This window comes from Telopea speciosissima, chromosome 8 (genome assembly GCF_018873765.1).
Source record: "Telopea speciosissima isolate NSW1024214 ecotype Mountain lineage chromosome 8, Tspe_v1, whole genome shotgun sequence".
NCBI classification, from domain to species: domain Eukaryota; kingdom Viridiplantae; phylum Streptophyta; class Magnoliopsida; order Proteales; family Proteaceae; genus Telopea; species Telopea speciosissima.
The window spans coordinates 14,003,300-14,024,608 of record NC_057923.1 but is presented as its reverse complement, the minus strand read 5'-3'; the positions used below and the strand labels follow the sequence as shown (position 1 = coordinate 14,024,608).

General features: G+C 39.3%; 2 protein-coding genes across 2 annotated transcripts; one reads left to right on the top strand and one right to left on the bottom strand.

Moving 5' to 3' along the window:
* Positions 1–636: 636 nt before the first annotated feature.
* Positions 637–2,492, top strand: LOC122672678 (elongation factor Tu, chloroplastic-like). The gene has a single exon (XM_043870148.1). The coding sequence runs from the start codon at positions 742–744 to the stop codon at positions 2,260–2,262; it is 1,521 nt and encodes a 506-aa protein (XP_043726083.1). The 5' UTR covers positions 637–741; the 3' UTR covers positions 2,263–2,492.
* A 7,392-nt stretch (positions 2,493–9,884) lies between these two features.
* LOC122672681 (SAGA-associated factor 29 homolog A-like) lies at positions 9,885–20,956 on the bottom strand. Its single transcript, XM_043870150.1, has 10 exons — positions 20,810–20,956; positions 20,552–20,708; positions 18,862–18,955; positions 18,487–18,551; positions 15,281–15,396; positions 14,931–15,016; positions 12,794–12,847; positions 10,646–10,799; positions 10,488–10,501; positions 9,885–10,095 (listed from the first exon to the last, which is right to left on the bottom strand). Exons 2-10 carry the CDS (start codon positions 20,670–20,672, stop codon positions 9,990–9,992), a joined length of 810 nt encoding a protein of 269 aa, XP_043726085.1. The 5' UTR covers positions 20,673–20,708; positions 20,810–20,956; the 3' UTR covers positions 9,885–9,989.
* Positions 20,957–21,309: the final 353 nt, after the last annotated feature.

The following is a 21,309-nucleotide window of genomic DNA, read 5'->3' as shown; positions in this document are numbered from 1 at the left end:
AGATTGCATACCTAACACAGTCTAAAAGGCATTATTTTCCCAAATAACATAAAGGAAAAGAACTTTGTCCGGGAGTGTGACCTACGCCAACACTCCCATGAGTTTATCTGTCTCCTCCCTATATGAAAAGACACATCTACCCCCTTGTTTTGAGGAGGAGACAGATAATCACATGGGAGTGTTGTCGTAGGCCACACTATTAGATGAAAAATTATCTCTCCATGACATAAATTCTTAAAAATTCCATTAGATCCAAAAACTCAAATTAGACTCGGTTCATCTTCGTTTGGATACGCAATTGGGCTTAGATCGGTCCAAGATAGTGCACCAGTTGGTTCGGCTCGGTCCAAGATTCTCATTCAGTATGAGATCTACGGCCTGATTGGATGGCGCTTTGCATATGGTGGGTCCTATGATATAGAAGCAACATCGTCCGTCTGATTTTATGAAAAGGTAAGGAAAGGTGGTGCATATGTTGCATCCGTGGACTTGTGTCCACCATAAACCCCTCCCTACATTTCCTTTTCTGATTAAAATCTCTTCTGTCAGTGGTTTGGAGAAGGAACGGATAGGGCGGATATGAGGTCCTGTTTTGCTATGGGTAGATAAAGTAAGCTTCTTCTTCATCTTCTTCTGCTCCCTTCTCACCCTCTTTCTTGCTTGCATCTCTCGCTAAGATTCGTGTGTGAGAGGGGCTTGAGCTTTGTTGTATTGTTGGAGAAGAAAACCTAAGTAGCTGCCATGGCTATTTCTTCCGCTGCTACGGCAGCCCCAGCTTCATCGAGGCTTCTCTTCACATCTTCCTCCTCCACCACTTCTTCTTCTCCTTCTTCATCCAATTCTACTTGTACGGCTAGCTTTCTTCCTGTCTCTAATGGGAGAGCCCGCACGAACAACAAAACCCTTGCCAGTAAAGCAGCACCTCTCCTCTCCTCCTCCTTCACCAACCCCTCCAGCATCTTCTGGTTGACTTCCACCTCCCCCACCACAGCCATCGAGACCAGGAGGACCCACCGCTCCCTCACTGTCCGCGCCGCTAGGGGAAAGTTCGAGCGCAAGAAACCCCACATTAATATCGGCACCATAGGGCACGTCGACCACGGCAAGACCACTCTTACCGCCGCCCTCACTATGGCCTTGGCCTCCGTCGGTAACAGCGCCCCCAAGAAGTACGACGAGATCGATGCAGCCCCTGAGGAGCGTGCCAGAGGAATCACCATCAACACCGCCCATGTCGAGTACGAGACTGAGAATCGCCACTACGCCCACGTTGACTGCCCTGGACACGCTGATTATGTCAAGAACATGATCACCGGTGCCGCTCAAATGGACGGTGCCATCCTTGTCGTCTCCGGTGCCGATGGCCCTATGCCCCAGACTAAGGAGCACATCCTTCTTGCCAAGCAGGTCGGCGTCCCCAATATGGTTGTCTTTCTCAACAAGCAGGACCAGGTCGACGATGAGGAGCTCCTCCAGCTCGTTGAATTGGAGGTCCGTGAGCTACTCTCCTCTTATGAGTTCCCCGGTGATGATGTCCCCATTATCTCAGGTTCGGCGCTCCTAGCCCTAGAAGCCCTCATGGCGAATCCTGCCCTCAAGAGAGGGGATAACGAGTGGGTCGACAAAATCTATGAGCTCATGGATTCCGTAGACAGCTACATTCCCATCCCCCAGCGCCAGACTGAACTCCCCTTCCTCCTTGCCGTCGAAGATGTCTTCTCCATCACTGGCCGTGGGACTGTAGCTACGGGTCGTATTGAGAGAGGCACCGTCAAGGTCGGAGAAACCGTTGAGCTTGTAGGCGTTAAGAACACCCGCTCCACCACTGTCACTGCTCTCGAGATGTTTCAGAAGACCCTTGACGAGGCCTTTGCCGGCGAAAATGTTGGTCTCCTCCTCCGTGGTATCCAAAAGGATGAGATACAGAGAGGTATGGTTCTTTCCAAGCCAGGCAGTATCACCCCACACACCAAGTTCCTTTCCATAGTCTACGTGCTTAAAAAGGAGGAAGGTGGCAGACACTCCCCTTTCTTTGCCGGTTACAAACCTCAGTTCTACATGAGGACTACCGACGTCACTGGCAAGATTGCCTCCATCATGAATGATAAAGACGAGGAGTCCAAGATGGTCATGCCAGGAGATCGTGTTAAGATGGTTGTTGAGCTAATTGTTCCTGTGGCCTGTGAGCAAGGTATGAGGTTCGCCATTAGAGAAGGTGGCAGGACTGTTGGAGCAGGTGTCATCCAGTCAATAATCGAATGATGCCTTTCTGTGGCAGCAAAGGATCTCACTTTTGAATGCTTTGGGGCTTGAGGTATAAACCTTATGCAGTGAGTCTACCCAGTGCTTCTTCATTCCTGAATTCAGTGTTATATAGTTTTCGGTTTTGTTGTTTTTAGTTCAGTTAGATCAAGAGACTAGTTATGTTCCTCTGTAATTTTCCTTCCCTGTTGCTGCTATTGTTGATAGGTAAGCTCAAACTTTTTGCTAAACGACTTGCTCTCCAATTGTGGCATAATCATTTTTTCCCCTCTTCGTTACTGTGTTGTTGATCTTTTTGGTATTTGTGCTTTTGCTTAAACTGATTTCAAAACTAAGTGCTATTTTCATAACTATGTATAAATTATGCTGAAGTAAGCCCTTTCAAATTGATAGATATTTCTCGTTATTCATTCTTTTGTCTTCTCGGCTGTTCCTATCAGTCTATCTGCACAAGGCTTGGCTGGAAGCACAATTTGCCCATAAATTGCAGTTGAGTATTCTTATCTGTTGCAGAGATTGGATGCGGAGGCATCTGTATTCAATTCTTCATTGTGAAAATATATATCTGTTTTTCTGTAGGGAACCATCCACCTTCTTGTCCATTTCTGTGTTAGTACAAATACACTCAGCCACTTTTTGTGCCTCTTTGGTCTTAGATGGGTTGTGTTGGACAATTTTTTTTACTTTGACCTTAAAGGGAAGCCCTTGGCTAAGCATTGTGGCAAGTCTTTGGTCAATTAGGAAAGCTAGGAATCTCAGGATCTTTAGAGGTTCAAGCCATACTCAAGATTACTGATCTGGTTGTGATTGGTTTCTTTCACAGCATTGCCTTGTTGGAATTTTTCAGAGTTAAACTCTATATAGTGGGATGCTAAGCATTATGTTCATAAACTATGCATGAATTATGCTGAAGTAAGCCCTTTCAAATTGTTATGTATTTCTTGTTAGTCATTCATTTGTCTTCTCTGCTGCTCTTATCACTCTATCTGTACAAGGCTTTGCTAGAAGCACAACAACAACAACCATAACCTTATCCCAACTAAATGGGGTCGGCTACATGGATCCGAAGAGGCCGTGACAGTAATAGAAATAAGAGAAGTAGAAGGGAGTAAAAAAGTGGAAAAGTGAAAAAGTAAAAAGGAATAAAAGGAAGTAAAAAAGATAAAATAAAGTTACTAAAGGAAAAAGTCTAAGCAGTAGTCAAAGCAGCATCCCAGGAACATCCCCCTATAAGGGGTTGGCTACACGGGTCCTTGTCCTCCAAACAACTCTATCTGTGATCATACTAGGATCAAGCCATACCTCATGCATATCCTTTCTTATCGCTTTTCCAATAGTCATTTTAGGCCTGTCTCTACCTCTTTTAGCTCATTCAAACTGAATCTGGTCACTCCTCCTTATTGGTGCTTCCATGGGTCCCCGTTGGACATGACCATACCACCTCAAGCGGCTCTCACGGAGCTTATCTTGGCTTGGTGCAACTCCCAATTCGATTCTAATACAATCATTCGTTACTTTCTCTCTCTTGGTCTTGCCGCACATCCTCCTTAACATCCTCATCTCCACTACACTCATCTTATCTATATTACTCTTCTTAAGGGGCCAACATTCCGCCCCATATATCATCATTGGTCTTATTACTGCCCTGTAGAATTTCCCTTTAAGCTTAATAGGCATGCATTTGTCGTATAAAACTCCTAATGCACCTCTCCACTTCATCCATCGTACTTTAATTCTGTGGGACACATCATCCTCTATATCACCCTCTTTGTTAAAGGTTGACCCCAGGTATCTAAAGTATTCACTTGGTGGTATCTCTTGCTCCTCAAGTTTCACAACTCCATCACATCTCCTGGTTTGACTGAAGCTACACATATATTCAGTCTTTGTTCTTTTTAGCTTAAAACCTCTTGATTCCAAGCATGTTCTCCATAACTCTAGCTTTGCATTAATCCCTTCCACTGTCTCGTCTATCAAAACAATATCATCAGCGAAAAGCATACACTAAGGGACCTCATCTTGGATATGCCTGGTTAAATCATCCATGATGAGTGCAAACAAATAAGGGCTTAGAGCTAATTCTTGGTGTAACCCAATTGTAATTGGGAATTCACTACTTTGGCCCTCTGCAGTTCTAACACTTGCCACCACAACCTCATACGTGTCCTTAATTATATCCACATAGTTACTTGAGCTCATTCTCTTCCCTAGGACATGCCAAATGAGCTCTGTAGGAACTCTATCACAGGCCTTTTCTAGGTTGATAAATACCATATAGAGGTTCCTTTTGTAAGCTCTAAAAATTTCCATAAGCCTCCTTAGAAGGTAAATAGCTTTTGTCGTGGATCTCCCTTGCATAAAACCAAATTGGTTCTCCGATATATTAGTTTCTCTTCTTAGGTGGGCTTCAATGATTTTCTCCCATGATTTCATGGTATGACTCATTAGTTTAATGCCTCTATAGTTATTGCGGTTCTGGATATCACCTTTGTTCTTATAAATTGGAACTACAGTGCTTCTCCAATCATTTGGCATTTTCTTGGTACTCAAAATCTTGTTAAATAGCTTGGTTGGCCAAGATACCCCCTGTACTCCTAAGCTCTTCCACACTTCAATTGGGATCTCATCCGGTCCCGGGGTTTTGCCTACCTTCATCCTTCGTAGGGCTTCTTTAACTTCGGCCTTGCCAACTTTTTGTAGAAGCCCAAGACATGTGTTGGCTTCAAGACTAGTCCTCTTTACTTTTGAATCCATCCTATCAGTCAAGGTAGCTCCATGTAGCAGATTGTAAAAATATTCACCCCATTTGTCCAAAATATCCGCATCCCATATTAATACTCTACCATCCTCGCTCTTAATGCATCTAACATGGTCCAAATCTTTGCTCTTTCTTTCTCTTATCAGTGGAGTATCCTTATCTGGTGTAGAGGCACCTGTATCTAATTCCTCATTTTGAGAATATATATCTGCTTTTCTGTATGGAACAATGCACCTTCTTGTCCATTTCTGTGTTACTACAAATACACTCAGCCACTTTTTGTGCCCCTTTGGTGTTAGATGGGTTGTGCTGGACAATTTTTTTTGACTTTGACCTTAAAGGGAAGCCCCTGTGGGCTAAACTTTGTGGTAAGTCTTTTGGTTTATTAGGAAAGCTAGGAATATCAGGATCCTTAGATGTTCAAGCCGTACTCATGATTACTGATCTGGTTGTGATTGGTTTCTCACCCAGCATTGCCTTGTTGGATTTTTTCAGAGTTAAACTCTATATAGTGGGATGCTCAAGGAAAGTTGTTTACTCACCTATCTTTTCTTCAATTTCTGCTGAAGGATCCCCGATTAATCATTAAAAAAAAAAAAAAAAAGAGAAAGAAGTCAGTCTCTCGATAAAAGGATTGCTTTGCTCCGGTGGTACCTTTCACCATCACGAAATTCTACTCTTATCTTAGCAAAGGAAGGACGGCTGCCTTTGAGTAATAAGCAGGGGAGTTATTATTGAGTCACATTGTTGCTCCTTGAGAATGGCCGGGATGAAGAATTGTCCACCTCAGCACCCCGAAGAATAGTGGTTCCGCAATGTAGCGTGCTGGCTGAGGCTAGACCTTTTGGGTATTGACACTCAATCGAAGAGTGTGGAATCCAATGAGCTAGTGCTTGTTGTTTGTGCTGGTCAAGCATTGAGTGCCACTTTGGTCTTTCAAGGGAGGTTGACACGGTTAAGGTGGAGACCAAGTTGGTTCTATTTGGTTTGAGACCTGTTAAATTTGCATGTTTTAGGACCCCCAAAATGGAAGCCTGGAAGGGTATTCAACTATTCGCATTATTGCATCTCCAGATCTTCTGATACACCATTGGGCTTTCTAGCATTGTCCATTGCCACATAGATTGAGTTAGTGTTCAGATGGTTGTGTAGATTAGCTACTTATATTGCAGAAGATTTGACTAGATGAGAGGTCCTAGGGATTATATTTACATTGTTCACATGATTCCTGTAGTTCTTTATTGTGGTTCCCATTGGTTTTGGTCGCTCTTGGGCTTTATATATATTTTTTTAAACTCATTTCCTTCCATCTTGAAGTGGTTTTTTCCACTAAAAGGGGGAAAAGATCCATTAGATTTTGTTAGTAAAAAATGTGTCATATAGTCAAGCATGTACACGGCTAGACACATTGATGTTGGTGATGATGATGAATGGTTTGGGAACAGCCTCTCCGCGAAGCGGGGGCAAGGCTGCGTACATAATGACCACTCCCCAGATCCCACAGTGGTGGGAGCCTTGTGCACTGGGTACACCCTTTTGACGATGATGAATGGTTGTGGATGCTCCCAGCAGAATTGTTGAATACTCTAGAGCTTTATGTAGCCCCGTGAGCCATCATTATTAAGATATGCATTTCTCCATGTCTGTAAGTAGGTGAGCGAGATTGTGGATTCTTTGGTAAAGGATGGTGTACCCAGTTAAGGAGCTTTCTTTGTCTGTATCTCAATTCTTCTGTTATTGATAGTCTCTTGATTTATCTTAAGGAGCCTTAAGCGAAGTGACCTGTACATGTCAGTTTGTGTGTGCTACCACTTTACCACCAAATGTCTTGAGTTGGGTTTTTCATTTCCAAGTCTTTGATGCTGTGACTTAAATGTTTAGATCAGCATTCTCTGGTAGAAAAGATCTAGAATCCCAGGTGGAAGTCGAGGGTAGAAGGTGACCATGTAAAGGAAACCCCCGCCCTCCAAAAGAAAAAGAGCATAGTCAGATCTTTGGTTGGATTCTCTCAACAATTTGATAACTTGCTGTACCCAGAGGTAAAAAATGATGACTTGATAATGCCTTCCTATTAACTCTGTTAGCTTCACCTTTTGAATCTATGCATATGATCAACATCTTTGTTGATGCACATCCAACGAAGGATGGTCTTGAGTTAGCTGGGGAAGAAATATTTATTGGTCATGGTGATGAGATCTTATGCTTATCGAAGTCATTTGGATTTGTTTTTAAGCTTCACTTGCAATATAGCACCCCCCAAAAAAAAAATGATCTTCCTGGTAAAAGCTTCTAGGTGTCGAAGCATTAAAACATTTAGTTGAAACATCAGTGACTCACATCTTTGGAAGCAAGGAGCAGAGTGGCAGAGTGAGTTCCCTAGACAAACAAATCTTAACTAGAATATCATCTGAAGAATGGAAAGCCAGAGAGTAACTTACCACTGTATTTTTTTACTACCAGAAATTTATTTTACCATATATGGTATTACATGAAATTGTGACATGAACCATGAGTTGGATGACATTCTACAGCCACAGCAAAGGTGGAACATAATAGAAGAAACGCCTCACATAATCTGCAAATGAGCTTGTGCTTAGTCAATTGTCCAGCTCCGGCTGAGGATCAAGTGAGGTGCTGTGGTTAAGGGTCTCTCGCCTCGGCTTAGTTTGACTGGCTTTTTAAGCCCCAACTTCTATGTCCATTCACACTTGACTTGACTTGAGTACCAAATTAGGATAAGAAGATCGCACTCCAGATTTAAATTACAACCTGATTCCTCATTTCTTATTGATGGAAGTTAGAGCCATTGCAGCAGAGATGGGTTGTTGGTTCACAGAAATGAGGGAAGTAAATCTTGTTATCAAAAACACTCCCATTGCGCCGAATCTGACTGAGTAGACAAAGATAGTGTGGCAACCATGGAATGAGGTATCGGTATAGGATCAAGGGTAAACTGTAAAAAAAATTGATAAAAAAAAATCAAAATTTTTTTTTAATGAAAAGTAAGTGTAAAAGTGTCAGATCCAGATAAAAAGGTCTATGCCGATCGATCCAGATCGGGTATCCGCTGGTACCATTCCAGATACCAATAGCTCAATCCCTGGTTGCAACTCTAGAATGAAGATTGAAGACTATGGAAGATTTTGTGATGGTCGAACTGAGTTAGAAAGAGAGACGGGCAACTCTATGGTGAAGGTCAGAGATCGATGAAGATTGTGATGCATATTCAAAGGAAGAGAGAATGGATCGCAAAATGCGGTAGAATAAGAATTGTTTTGACAACTCTACATTCTTCTGAAAGACAAAAATATCAACTCTAACTCAACACAATTTTTATCCGAACTAAATGAGGTCAGTCAAATGGATCTTTTTCTCCAATCAGGTCTATTCAGAACCATACTTCTTATTAGGGAGAATATTCTCTGTGCTGCAGTGCAGGCTGCGCCCAGGCACATGGGCCTGCCACTTAGGGTGATCATTGCGCCCACCTCTATGTGCCAGGGCGCAGCCTGCGCTGCAGTACAAAGAACATCGCCCCTATTATTAAGTGATGTATATGTTTTTTCTCGCCACTTCTCTTAATTTTATTTTAGGCATACTCCTAGTTTTTTTAGCTCCTTCGATCTGAATCAAATCACCATTTTGCATTGGGGCACTCAAAGGCCTTTGTTGCACATATTCACGATATTTCAAACGACTTTCTCATAATTTATTATGTATCGAAGAGATATTTTTAAACTAACTATAATTTGTTATTTTTTTGTTACTTTTTCATTGCCAACATTTAGCTCCATACATCATTTCATAATTATCCTATACAATTTTTCTTTTGAGTTTTAAAGGAATGCGTCAATTGCATAACATTTCAGATGTACTTGTCCACTTTGTCCACCCTATTCTAATTATTTGTGCGACATAATCCTCTATTTCTCTTTCTTTATATATGATTGAATCGAGGTACTTAAAATTTTCACTTTACAGTGTCTCCTTATCATCAATTTTCACCACTCCAATCCTATTGTTACTAAAGTTACACACCATGTACTCTGTTTTTGTTGCTACATGGTAACACTTCATAGATGGTTCCACTAGATTCCCAATTGTTTTGATTCCAACCCTTATTCTCTATTATTTATACGGTCCTTCTACACATCACTAAACCAAGTAAAGCAGTTCACATCACTATGATTTTTTCCCCTCACAATTACTTTTTCTCTGTTGAAGTGGAGGATTAATTCTTGAGAACTCGCTATTCCCCTCCCCCCTCCCCTCCCACCCCTCTTTGGGTTCTCTGTGGCGGGACAGGGAGTGTAGTGCACCATTCGATGGCCCACAGTGCTTGGGCACGCAGCCCAACACCCCGTCTGTCGGCCGTTGGATGTGCGCTACACTCCCTATCGCGCTATAGAGGAGCCCAATGCGACGCCTCCTTCCTCCGCCCCCATGGCCCACCTCTCTCGTGAAACCTTCAATTTCAACGGCAGCCCAATTAAGTTCTCTCCCTCTTACTTCAACCACCTCTGAAACCCTGGCTTGATTTTCCCCAACTTCACTTTCATCATCGAAGTCCTCGCTTCATTTATTCGTTGGTCTTTTTAAGGAAGTTGATTTGAGAGATGGGTCTTATGTTTTGGACAAAAGCTTGAGGAATGCTGTCTGATTTTTTATTTTGGATTTGTTGATGGGTTCTCATTCTTTCTTTCTTTTTTTTGAGTAGAATGATGGGTTCTCATTCATATCCAGATCAATCACAATGTAAAGAAGTAAAATATTCTCTCTTTTGGACCTAAAGAAAAAGGGGAAAGGACCAACAACAGCAAAAATGTTGCTGGTTAAGAGATCGAACTGATTAATTCAACTGCTAGAACACAACATAACGTGGCAAACATAGTAAGTACATCTGGCTGGAAAAGAAGAATATGAACAGCCAAATAAAAATAAGTAGCACATATTTAACAGACATCGAATGTCACTGGCGATGTCCCTCAGGCAGAGGAACAACCTTGTGGAAGGGTACTGTCCTCTGGGGTAAAGATCCATCTTCTTCTTCATCATCATCAAACTCCAGCAAGTAACTGGCAAAGGCATGCAAAACATATTTTGTAATCCAATATTGCAAGCAACTACAAACTTAAAACATAATTTCTCATCTCTATATGATAGATTTAACTCAACTGAGGCATCTACATTATAGAAAAGAAGACATTGCAATTCCAGATCAATGGATAGAGAAAGTAAAATCCAATTGTTAGAGGACTTCAATTTCTATCCAAAGGAAGAAAACATTGCTTTCAATTCACATTTACTATATGGTTCAGTTGAAAGCTCAAAAAGCAAATGCTTTCACAGGCCAAGAATTTCACTTGTTTACATGCATCAAAGTTCAGTCTAGCCAAAAGATTTAACAAACTCTATTCCAAGAACTTAAAATAACTATATTCCAAAATAAATATGATTAATAACTTACTCATCAGTTTTCTTCTGAAAGTTTGCAAATTCGTCAAAGAGCCACATATGGACAACAGCAAACAAGTAGTCAGTCTCAACAAATAGGTAATAGCACAGCCACACAATCCAATATTTAAACATGGAATATGAAGTATAATAGAGTCATTACATTGTTACCTTACGATGGGCATTGACTACAGTTGCTTTATATAATGCCGTGGTCCCTGGATAGACCGCCAAAACATGTCTCCCAGTAGGGAAATCTGGAGCACTGGAAGGATCAATTCGCTTTGGAAAAGGAATAATGCGTGACATATGCAGCTTGTACTTTCTGAAAAGTATATAAATCATCATCTACACGAAGTTTTTAACTCCTAGGGGGACCAAATAAGGAAAGATAAAAATCTCAAATGCTAGAAATGAGGTGATCTTAGTATCCTAAATACTCATCTTCAAGTTCCAAGACTAGAGCTATTATTTCATAGTATTCCTACATTCATCCATAAATGTGGTGGACACACCTTTACAAAAGCATAATATTACACAAGGTCACATTCATTCTGACACAATTTTTTTGTCACAGCATAACATGATCCTTGTTCTTATAAACTGGAAAGATGAATCGTTTGGGACTTTAATTGGAGAAACATTTTATAACAAAAGAACCACAAAGCTGACAAGAAATTTGAATATCTACAGAAGTCAAGCAGATTGCTGCTTTATTACTCCATCGTAGAAAAACCAAACATTGTCATTAAGTAATACCTTTGCTTGCCCTCTACATCATTAAACCATCACATACTATATCCATGTACTAGCTTCTTGAAATGGATCTTCAAGAAAGTAAACTTACAATTTCCAATGAATAATGAAGAAGAATTCCATTAAAAGAAAAACATTACAAGGTTGGAATGGATTATAACCTAAAGCAGTACAATGGTGAAGAGAGGAGAACATGATACCCCTAATAAGCAATTGCTTGGCAATGCTCGTCAATTAATAATTGGCCATCAATGCCAAAAATTGAACCAACTGATCACATTTAAAGAATCTCCCTCGATCATCCTTAGAACTCAATAAAAGAGGTCATTGGTAGGTCATAAATGAGTCCAGTGTCTTCAATCAAACAGAACCATATAATACTATTGCACTGCTAAAGCATGGACCACAGCACCCAATCTATCTCCAATACTGCTGCAATGTCTAGGAAGCATTGCTTCAAAGATGCATGCATAATAAAAAAATTAAGTTATACAGCATGGGAGGGTACCAAAGCCTAGGAATCATCATAGATATAGGAGAAAAGAAGTGGATCTTCATAAATTAATTGAGAATCCTAGACGAGCTTGATAAGTAAGCAAGTAGGAAGGCTTTGCTTATGTTCTGGAGGTCATTTGTGGGTATTAATTTTTTTTCCGGGGTTTCTTTGTTCTTATTTTAATGTTTATTTTGTGATTCTGTACCCTTTTTTTTGTTTGGATCAATAAGATCTCTTATGGTTGCTTATAGAAAAAATTTGTTGTATCGATACTGATGGTGCAATGACCTCCAGAACATATCTTCCTCAATCTCAGCAAATCTCATCGTATCTTTTTCCTCATATGAGCCAAAAACCAGTGACTACAACAAGCATCCACAATAATTGTACCCTCTACCAGGACATGCAAATACAAAATAAGATATAATATTGCTTGGACAACCCAAATCTAGCCAAATAGTCTAGCGAATAGCACGTACTCAACATGAAAATTTGTTGCATCGATACTGATGGTGCAATGACCTCCAGAACATATCTTCCTCAATCTTAGAAAAGCTCATCGTATCTTTTTCCTCATATGAGCCAAAAACCAGTGACTACAACAAGCATCCACAATAATTGTACCCTCTACTAGGACATGCAAATGCAATATAAGATATAATATTGCTTGGACAACCCAAATCTAGCCAAATAGTCTAGCAAATAGCACGTACTCAACATGAAAATTGGCCAGTGAATCAAAAGGTGATTCACTGGCAAGCATATCAACACACCCTATGTCCTTTTAGAGCGTGTCATAAGTTTTACTCTTTTGTGCGCTCCCTCCCCATCCAAAATTTCTTGTTTAGGGCCAAACTTTTCATGCAACCTCACAGAGAAGGAACCATCAATATTTTTAAAGGTTTGAAAACATGGAGGGTAATATTTTCTTTAAAATTATTCTCTAGATTAAACATAATAGGGCAGGCAAGAAGAACAGATTTCCTGCTAAATACAAAAGAAAAAAGAAAGGAGGAAAACACCTAATCTAGAATGATTCAAATGGGGTCATAACACAAAATTTTTACCTCTGGCCTCCACCTTCTTCATCATCACCAGGCTCCTCGTCAAGCACCTCAAATCTGCACAGAGATTAGAAGTTCATTGCAAAAGGATAACGATTTCCAGAATTATAAATTTGATAGTCACAATAGAATCAAATTTAAGGGGAAAGCATCCTGTTGGGCAACCAAGAAATGAAAAGGTGTACCCAGTGCATGAGGCTCCCGCCACTGCTGGGTCTGGGGAGGGTCATAATGTACGCAGCCTTACCCCTGCATTCGCAAAGAGGCTGTTTCCAGACTCGAATCTGTGATCACTTGGTCACAATGGAGCAACCTTTACCGTTGCACCAAGGTCCACCCTTTTGGGCAACCAAGAAATAACATACATAAAAGGATAGTCTCTGAGATGTGGATGTTCAGATGGATGAGTGGAAAGATGAGAGAGAACAGGATCAGAAACAAAAACATTCACAAGAACCTAAGGGTAGTACAGGATGATGAAATTTGGAAGGGATGACTCATTTGGGTAGAGGAAAGATCAACCACGTTAACAGCAGGAAGGAACAAGAATTAACTGGTGCAACTTGAAGGCATCAAAAGGACAAGGGAAATGAATGATAAAATGACGGCCTTTAGTAATGAGACAAGATGAGTGGAATTGCAGAACAGAATTGACAGAGCCATTCTCAAGTAGCAGGGCCAGCCTCAGTTGTGTTGTATGCATAAATAGATAGATAGATAGATAGATAACGATTTGTACACTGCTTAGCATCTTTTAAAGGAACCCTTACATAGGACTTCACCACTTGAATTTACTAAGTAGGCCATTACAATGGCTTGTGGGAGTTACCGCAGGAGAACACATTTACATAAAAATAACTTAGAGATCATGAGGTGATAACCTTTTTTCTTAATTCATTGGAAGTTCCTGAGATTTCAAGATTTTATATTGTTTAAGGGTCACGAGAATGAGATACAGCATATGAATTTCAGTCAAATTTGAAGGATAAATAGTTATTTTCATCCTTATTTCTTTTTTCCCCTTGTATCATGACAGGAATTTTGAAGTTCCAGGAAAATTTAATACTTGTTCAATTTCAATCCAGGTCAAAGCCTAGTTCAAAACCAGAACTCCAAAACCTTTCATGATGTAACCAACAGCAGAAAAGGCAGAAAGAGTTTTTATAACAACTAACACACGTTCAACAAAACAAAATAAATGCAAGATAGAGTTGTAACAGTCAAGATTCTGGAGTAGCTAAATATTCAGATACAATTAATTGGGAATTCTAATAGGATAACACAGCATTTTGCATGGTCCATAGGACTACATGAAAGGCTGACACACAACAGTCTTGCTGCCAAGGAACAGTAAAATCCACCCAGACATCATGTGAATCAAGTTTTGGATTTTGAGATAAAAATTACTCTTCGTCAGGATTCAGAATTTTATTGAACTTAATAAATACACACTAATGAAATGAAGGATTAAAATGGTAATGTGAGAAGAAGAGGTTATCAAATTAAACATGGTTGGGTTTCTACAAGCCATGGCTTGGAGGAGGCACAATTCCTCATCCTCCCCCTCCTCTGCGAATAGCTGAAATAATTCAGCTGACATATATGAATTATCAATTCTTCTGATCATATTAATTCCGCTGAGCAATTACTCTGGGAAGCTATCTTCATGGCAGAAGTTGATAATGATCTTACTCATGGAGGAAATAGCCGAATTGATGTTAATTTTTTAATAATGGATGTGAAAGTTCAATGATCAATTCTGTTTTCTCCTACCAACTCCCTTGTCTAAATCAGCTTTCTTTCAAGATAGAGTGGCCTAATTGAATGTGAATAACTTCCAATTCATTAAGGAAATGATATAATTGCAGTCACCAACACCCACCCTCTTTTACTGAACTTTTTCTTTGATTATGTACACACTGGTGAATGTTTTTGTCAGCCTGCACCCTCTCCCCCACCATAAAAAAAATTTTTTTTTTTTTTGGGGGGTGGGGGGGAGGGAGTTGGATTAAGTAAACCCAAAAAAATAATAGTTGTCAAATTCCTGAGGGAACAAAATATGGAAGTAAAACTCCCTCTAGTAATGGTACTAAAAGAAAAAGGAACATGTCCAACTCCTCAATTACATGACTGTGCTTACTCTTTTGCTTCTCTATCAAAATGGATTACTTTTACAACAATCCACTCGTCTTCCTCAGCTCCATCAGGTGTGACCCTAGCCGCTACCTGAAAATACATTAGTAATGCAATACGGAAGTTTGGTTAAAGATAAAAAAGCATCAGACAAGGAGAAATATTCATCATGTCAATAGATGGGCCATTCAGATTTCAGAACGATAATCATGAAATCCTGAGCAGTTTGTCAATGTAGAATATCAAAGTGAAGTAGTGAACATGAACATGGAGAGCGAGAGAGATTAATCCTAATGCTATGGTACATACTTTGAAAATATTTACATGAAACAAATTTCAATGGTATCATTAAAATACCTGTTCATCCTTTAGACAAGCAGCAAGTTCAAGTTGACTACGCATGGATCCAGCAAGAGAGAGCCTCGAAATATCGACATCAGCTTTCATTCGTTTCTTTTTCTGTTCACTGCCATCTACAAGATATCAACCAAATTAAATCTCAGGGGGAAAATCTTAATATAAATAAACTTATCAAAAGAGAAACATGCAGAAATGTTGAGTTCTCCAATGAATACAATTAACTGCCTAATAATAGATCTAGAGCCAGAAAAGGTATTTACCCTTCTATGTCAAGCAATTTAGTGGGCTACTATGGCTAATGGGCTATGGACAAGGAAGGAACCTAAATATCTTTTTTCTTCTCTCGATGACATGTCAAATATGGGGAAGTAGTCCAATCCACATGTCAAAAACAGTGATATTAACTGTGCAACAACCATTCAAAATCAAGTAGCCAGCATTAAACTGAATGCTTATAGTTGCACAATAGCGAGAGGTCACCACACTACCAGACGTTGTTTACATCAATTTACTGATCAGGAGATGGTAGTTTGCTTCTATCATCAACCTTTCACTTTAATCAACGACCTACAATGATGTAGGAAAATATGCAGCAGCAACTCCTCACACTGGTCATTGTGATATGAAGGGAAGGGGAAACTGATGAAGTACACTCACTTGTAGATAGATTAATGGACAGAAAAACAAAGGACAGAATCACACTGATAAGAAAAACACAACAAATAGAAAAGAAGATAAGGTACTCAGATAACTTGACAACAAGCACTAGATGTGGCTGGAAATCAGGTCGAATAGGGTAGAAAACCTGCTGAATCGATGCTCCAAAATTGGGGTTGATCCAATGGTTGGATCTGTAGATTGTAGAAAGTAACCATAGAAATCAGAAATTAGAAATTATCTAAGGGGAGCTGTAACTTAAGATCTGGAATTCCGATGAACTCCAAACTTAGCCGGAATAAAGCCCTACTAGGGGTGAACAACTCCACAAAATATTAGGTCCAGCTGATTGGTAGATGTGAGCTATAACAATATGACAAAACAGCAAACAGAAAATAATAGAAAATAAAAACCGTGGGTAGGGAAAACTGAGTGAAAAACTTGCAGGAAAGTGATTTGTAAATGGACACAATAAAGGTATAAAAATAAACCACAAAAGGAGTAGAGATTAACTATTGGCAGCAACTGATAGAAGAGTGAAGTACAAGAAGAAAGGGAAAAGGAAGGGGGGATATGACTTGGTATCACTGCCAAACCTAGGTTAGTTTCACCACCAACCAGCCTAGGTTTCACCCCTTAGGAGCCTGCAATTGATTAACCACAGCAGCCATTCTCTCTAGGAAGCAGTTCTTCAAGCATCAAAATCTTGGGCAGCTTGCCCCTTTTCTTTATGGAGAAAGTTTTCCTTCACCGTGGGTGAAAGAAAAGTACACCCATCTAGGGTCATAAATTTCTGCCCCCTACAGTACGAAGTCGATAATTCCCCCCCCCTTTTTCCCGATAGCCTCTGTACACCATCCGAACCCCTCGGGTCAAGGGAAATCCCTTGACCGAGGGGTTAAAAAAAACTGCCTCCTATATTTATTTATAATATCCAACCATCAACTACAAATTACTTTGTTTCCAAGCTACTTAGGACCTTCTACAAGAAGATCCAATGCAATTACAAGAAAATAGAAACTTACTAAAAGAAAAGTGAGACTCTCAGTTGCTATTACTATACGAAGAGTCTACTACATATATAGGAACTGAAACACAATAGAAACTAAAACAAAATAGTAACTAGAAAAGTTTGTAGCAACTCCCATGTGGCAGCAACATGGGCCCACACAATCAGCCAAAAGATCCTTCAAAAACAAGCTGGCCAATGGCTACAAATGGGCTCTTTATGGGCTTAAGTTAAAACCAGTGTATGGGCCAAGTATGAATCTGACTATAAGTCTATAACTTAAGTCATGGCCTATTGCGGGCTGATTATGACTTAAGTTATTGGGCCTAAGTATGGGCCTGATTGGGATGGCCCTTTGGTTCTTTCTCCTCCTATGCTGGCCTTGTACTGCATCAGAAACCTAATAAAAAGACTGCTGGTGAGGAAATCAAAGGGGAGGCCATTAGAAAGAACAATAACAATCAATTGTTTTAAGAGTTTTTAATTAGATTGCACTAACCTACCAACAGCTGCCTAGTGCAGTTGGTGAGCTGTGGTGCGCTTCATGCCCATGCTCACCAGGAGGTCTCAAGTTCGAGTCTTCTGGCTGGTACCTTCCCCCCTCCCTATTCCCCCCCACCCTAAAAAAAAAGTAAAATATATATAAGCTCCCAATTCCAAAAAAAAAAAAGATTGCACTAACCTAACTTTTCTCAGATTTGATTAACACTTACGACACTTTTAGTTGTTTGTTTTCTAATCTTGCAGTTCTGGTTCAGCTCCAGTTGGGTTAGGATTTATGTTTTTGAGTTGCTTAAGGAATTTTGGTTTTAATGTTAGTTAATTGCTTAATTCCTTACTTTAGTCCTAGTTAAAGTAGGACTTGAAGTAGTGGCTAAAATAGGCAAGCCATGGAGGTATTTGACATTCTATCTTTTAATTTTTACTGTGTTATTTAACTTTTAGGGGATAGTATGATTTGGAAGTTATAGCATGTGTGGAAGTTGGGAATCTATAATCCTATATAAAGTAATAGGACCGTAATTGGCACATTCAGCAATTCAGGTTTATTATTGAAGTTCAACCAACAGCAGATACTGTTCAGCCATGAGGAATCATGGTGTGGACGACGGATATCAACTTCGTCCAGGAAGCCACTTTTGACTAGAATATTCATATAGAAACTTTTCATCAATCCTAATATCAACTAATCTTTCTGAAGAAAAAAACCACCAACATTCTAAGATGTTGACACCTTTGCAGCAGTGAGTTAAGCTTAAGCATACATATCATATAAGTCTGGAAGTTCAAATCCAAAACATTGTGAAGTTATAGAAACTGTTCATCAATCCTAATATCAAACTAATCTTTCTGAAGAAAAAAAATCCACCAACATTCTAATACATTGAAACCTTTGCAGCAGTGAGTTAAGCTTAAGCATACATATCATATAAGTCCAGAAGTTCATATACAAAGCATTGTAAAGTTTAAAGTGTGACAGCATCAAGCAACAGGATTTTCACAAACCATATTACACATTGGGAGTTCTGGTTCAAACCTTTTCTGCGATGCACAGCGTGTAGGATAAAAGAATCGACTTCATTGTTCAATGTCATCAACAAACTGCAGCAAAGAAATAAAGTATCAAAGTGAAAATGATTTTCTAAACACAATTAAGACATTGTAGTTAACCAAAGAGATAAAGAGTTAAATTGAAACGAGGTATCAATGATCTACTACAACAAAAGGAATACTTTTGAAGGCACAAATCACAGGGGCCCCTTCAGCACAAATTCAGTAGAAGTTCACACCCTTTTCTTTCTCTGAATTTGTTTTGCTTGTATGCTGTCATTAACTAGTTTTCTCTTACTCATTCCTATACTCTTATATGAGTTTCTGTACCACACTGACTAAACTATTCGATTAGACATACATCACTTCCTTCTCTGAAAGTTCTTTGAACTTGTGATACAATTCTCGAAGCTTCCCCAACAGTTCATCACTTGATTTCTCGACCACCTCAGGAGCTGCATGGGCATGCAAAGGATGATGAATGAAATACAGAAAATGGTTTTGTAGAAAAACAAAATAAATACTTCAAAATTCTCACTAGATAACCAAAATGACAAGCACGAGAAGAGAAAATATAGGAAGGCACAAATCCACATGAAAGATAGCATGTAGTCTAAGGTAATAAATGAGCCAATTGAAAGTCTGCTGTTTACCATGGCTGGTATAGTGGTACCTATATTGAAAAAGGGATACACCAAAAGAGCAATCAAATTCACCAGATACTCTGAAACTTAAAGTGTAATGGATTTATTTTTCCATTTGTAAAACAAAGCAAAGAGTTGAAGATGGATGGTGGTCATAATGATACAGCAGGAAAATACACAAATGTAGAATGTCTTCCTATTACAACATGTTCATTACATGGTCCTAAATTGCAACCAAACAAATATGGTCAAGAGTTGAGATTCTACCGGAAGATACCTTAATGCTGCTGGTATTCTTCTTTTCTTAAACAAAACCTACACTTGGTACAGAGAAATAATACCATATCATCAAAATATCGAGTCTTTGAAAGCCAAGGTGCCCAATATCCTTAACAGAAACAGACTTTGCTCCACCACCACCATTAGAAAATTAATCATGCAAAGAGTTACGTTTTTTTCTTTTTGGTATAAATTTCGATTGTATTCCGAAAAGAGAAGAATATGCACAAATTTGGAGCCAAGAATTTCCTTGTAACCAAAAGAACACAATAATGGAAAGAACTGCATCCCGAAGGGAACACTATCCCCATAACAAAGTTCTGGATGTACTTCTGCTTGCTTTGCTGATTCATCTGCCACATGCTAGCAGTAAAGTTTCTCATTATGCATGTTTAGCTGCCCATTTTAAAAACAATTGTGCATCAAGCACAAATTAGACCAACCTAGGTACTAAGGATTTTTATCCCACTTTATTGTGTTCTTGATTTGATGGTATTATTGCCCTTTTTTTCACCTGATTACTATGGTACAATTGCTTTTAGCCCTAACCATAAACTCCCCCCCCCCCTCCCCCAACAAAAAAAAAAAAAAAAAAAAAACGTTTGCAATAGTAGCCTTTTATGATGATTCATCAAAAATATTTAGGGAAAATTTGTAGTGTTTATATTATACTAATTATAATGTGTCTAATGAAGACGAGAGCAATGGAATTGAGATAGTAGACCAGCTAATCATAAATTCTAGAACGGAAACAGTTTATATTCTCCCAACAAGTATCCACGCAAGATCCCTCATCAGTATCAGCAGTATACCGGATACATGCCACAACACTAGGTATCTACAACTCAACGGACAGATTAATGTCATTCCCGTATAGAAACAGGTCAAGTAAAAATTAAGAGACATTAAAAAATCACTCGAACCAATATCAATTTCTTAAGTAATTTATGCATTCTGGCATACAACATTCAATGAAGGAATAAAACTCAAGAAACACTTAGAGTATTGAAGGGAAACTAAAATCAGAAATAGATAAAAATATCTCTAGAATTTCATTGCAAGAAGGGAAAAAATTTATTTTTGAGCTCGTCGATTTACAAGTTAGCACGTGGAGTTGCAGAAACTCACAAGATTGAAGCTTTTTATGGAGTTTATTGATCTCAAGCAGACAACTCTCCTGTTCTTTCCTCAATTTATCAAGCTCCCTTGAAAGCTCCAGAATAATGGCAGTATCGACCGTATTTGACATACTTAATCACTAATAAATAATCTCCATAGCCAGAGCTTTCTTTCTGCTACAAAAAATCCACCAACTTTTTATTCATTCCAACAGAAAAGGGCAAAAAAACAAAAAAAAAAACTCTCTCACTCATACCCACCCGTGAAAGAGGGTTCAGTTAACGTGTGCCAGGTAGAGGTGGGAGAGACTCAAATCGGGAAAGACGAAGAGAAGGAAAACCAGATAGGTCCCGTCGTTCCCCGTGGCAGAACAGCAAGATCTTCGGGATGAGTCATTATTCAACTTTCAAATCAGGATTTTGTGTGTAATGTGTACAACCGTTGGACCTTTCATCTTTGAAGCTTTGACCTCAGCAGGATCTGATTTCTGAAGGACTCAGAAACGATCCTTCTGAGTTCTGCTTTTGTCTCTTATTATCTAAACAACTCTTTATAAGTCTTAACCCAACTGCCAAAGTAAAACTATAAAACCATAGTTAGCAGACATCACATAAACAATGAAAGGAAAGAGAGCTTCACAAGGTGGTCATCCCCCTCAAGCCATCCAAAAAGAATCTTGAAGGCACTAAGGTAAAAAAAAATGCATTGTTAATTATTTAGTTTTGCAAATTACATGATAAGTACTAGCCATGCCGATGGTTCAATGA

What these genes read in the sequence shown, in the direction of transcription:
- LOC122672678 (XM_043870148.1), top strand. Translation starts at nt 742, where the DNA reads ATGGCTATTTCTTCCGCTGCTACGGCAGCCCCAGCTTCATCGAGGCTT.
- LOC122672681 (XM_043870150.1), bottom strand. Translation starts at nt 20,672, where the DNA reads ATGTCAAATACGGTCGATACTGCCATTATTCTGGAGCTTTCAAGGGAG. An exon ending in CTTGTCTAAAGGATGAACAG is followed by an intron (nt 15,017 to 15,280) that starts GTATTTTAATGA and finishes ATGTATTTTCAG; the next exon opens with GTAGCGGCTAGGGTCACACC. An exon ending in GAAGAAGGTGGAGGCCAGAG is followed by an intron (nt 10,800 to 12,793) that starts GTAAAAATTTTG and finishes TATACTTTTCAG; the next exon opens with AAAGTACAAGCTGCATATGT.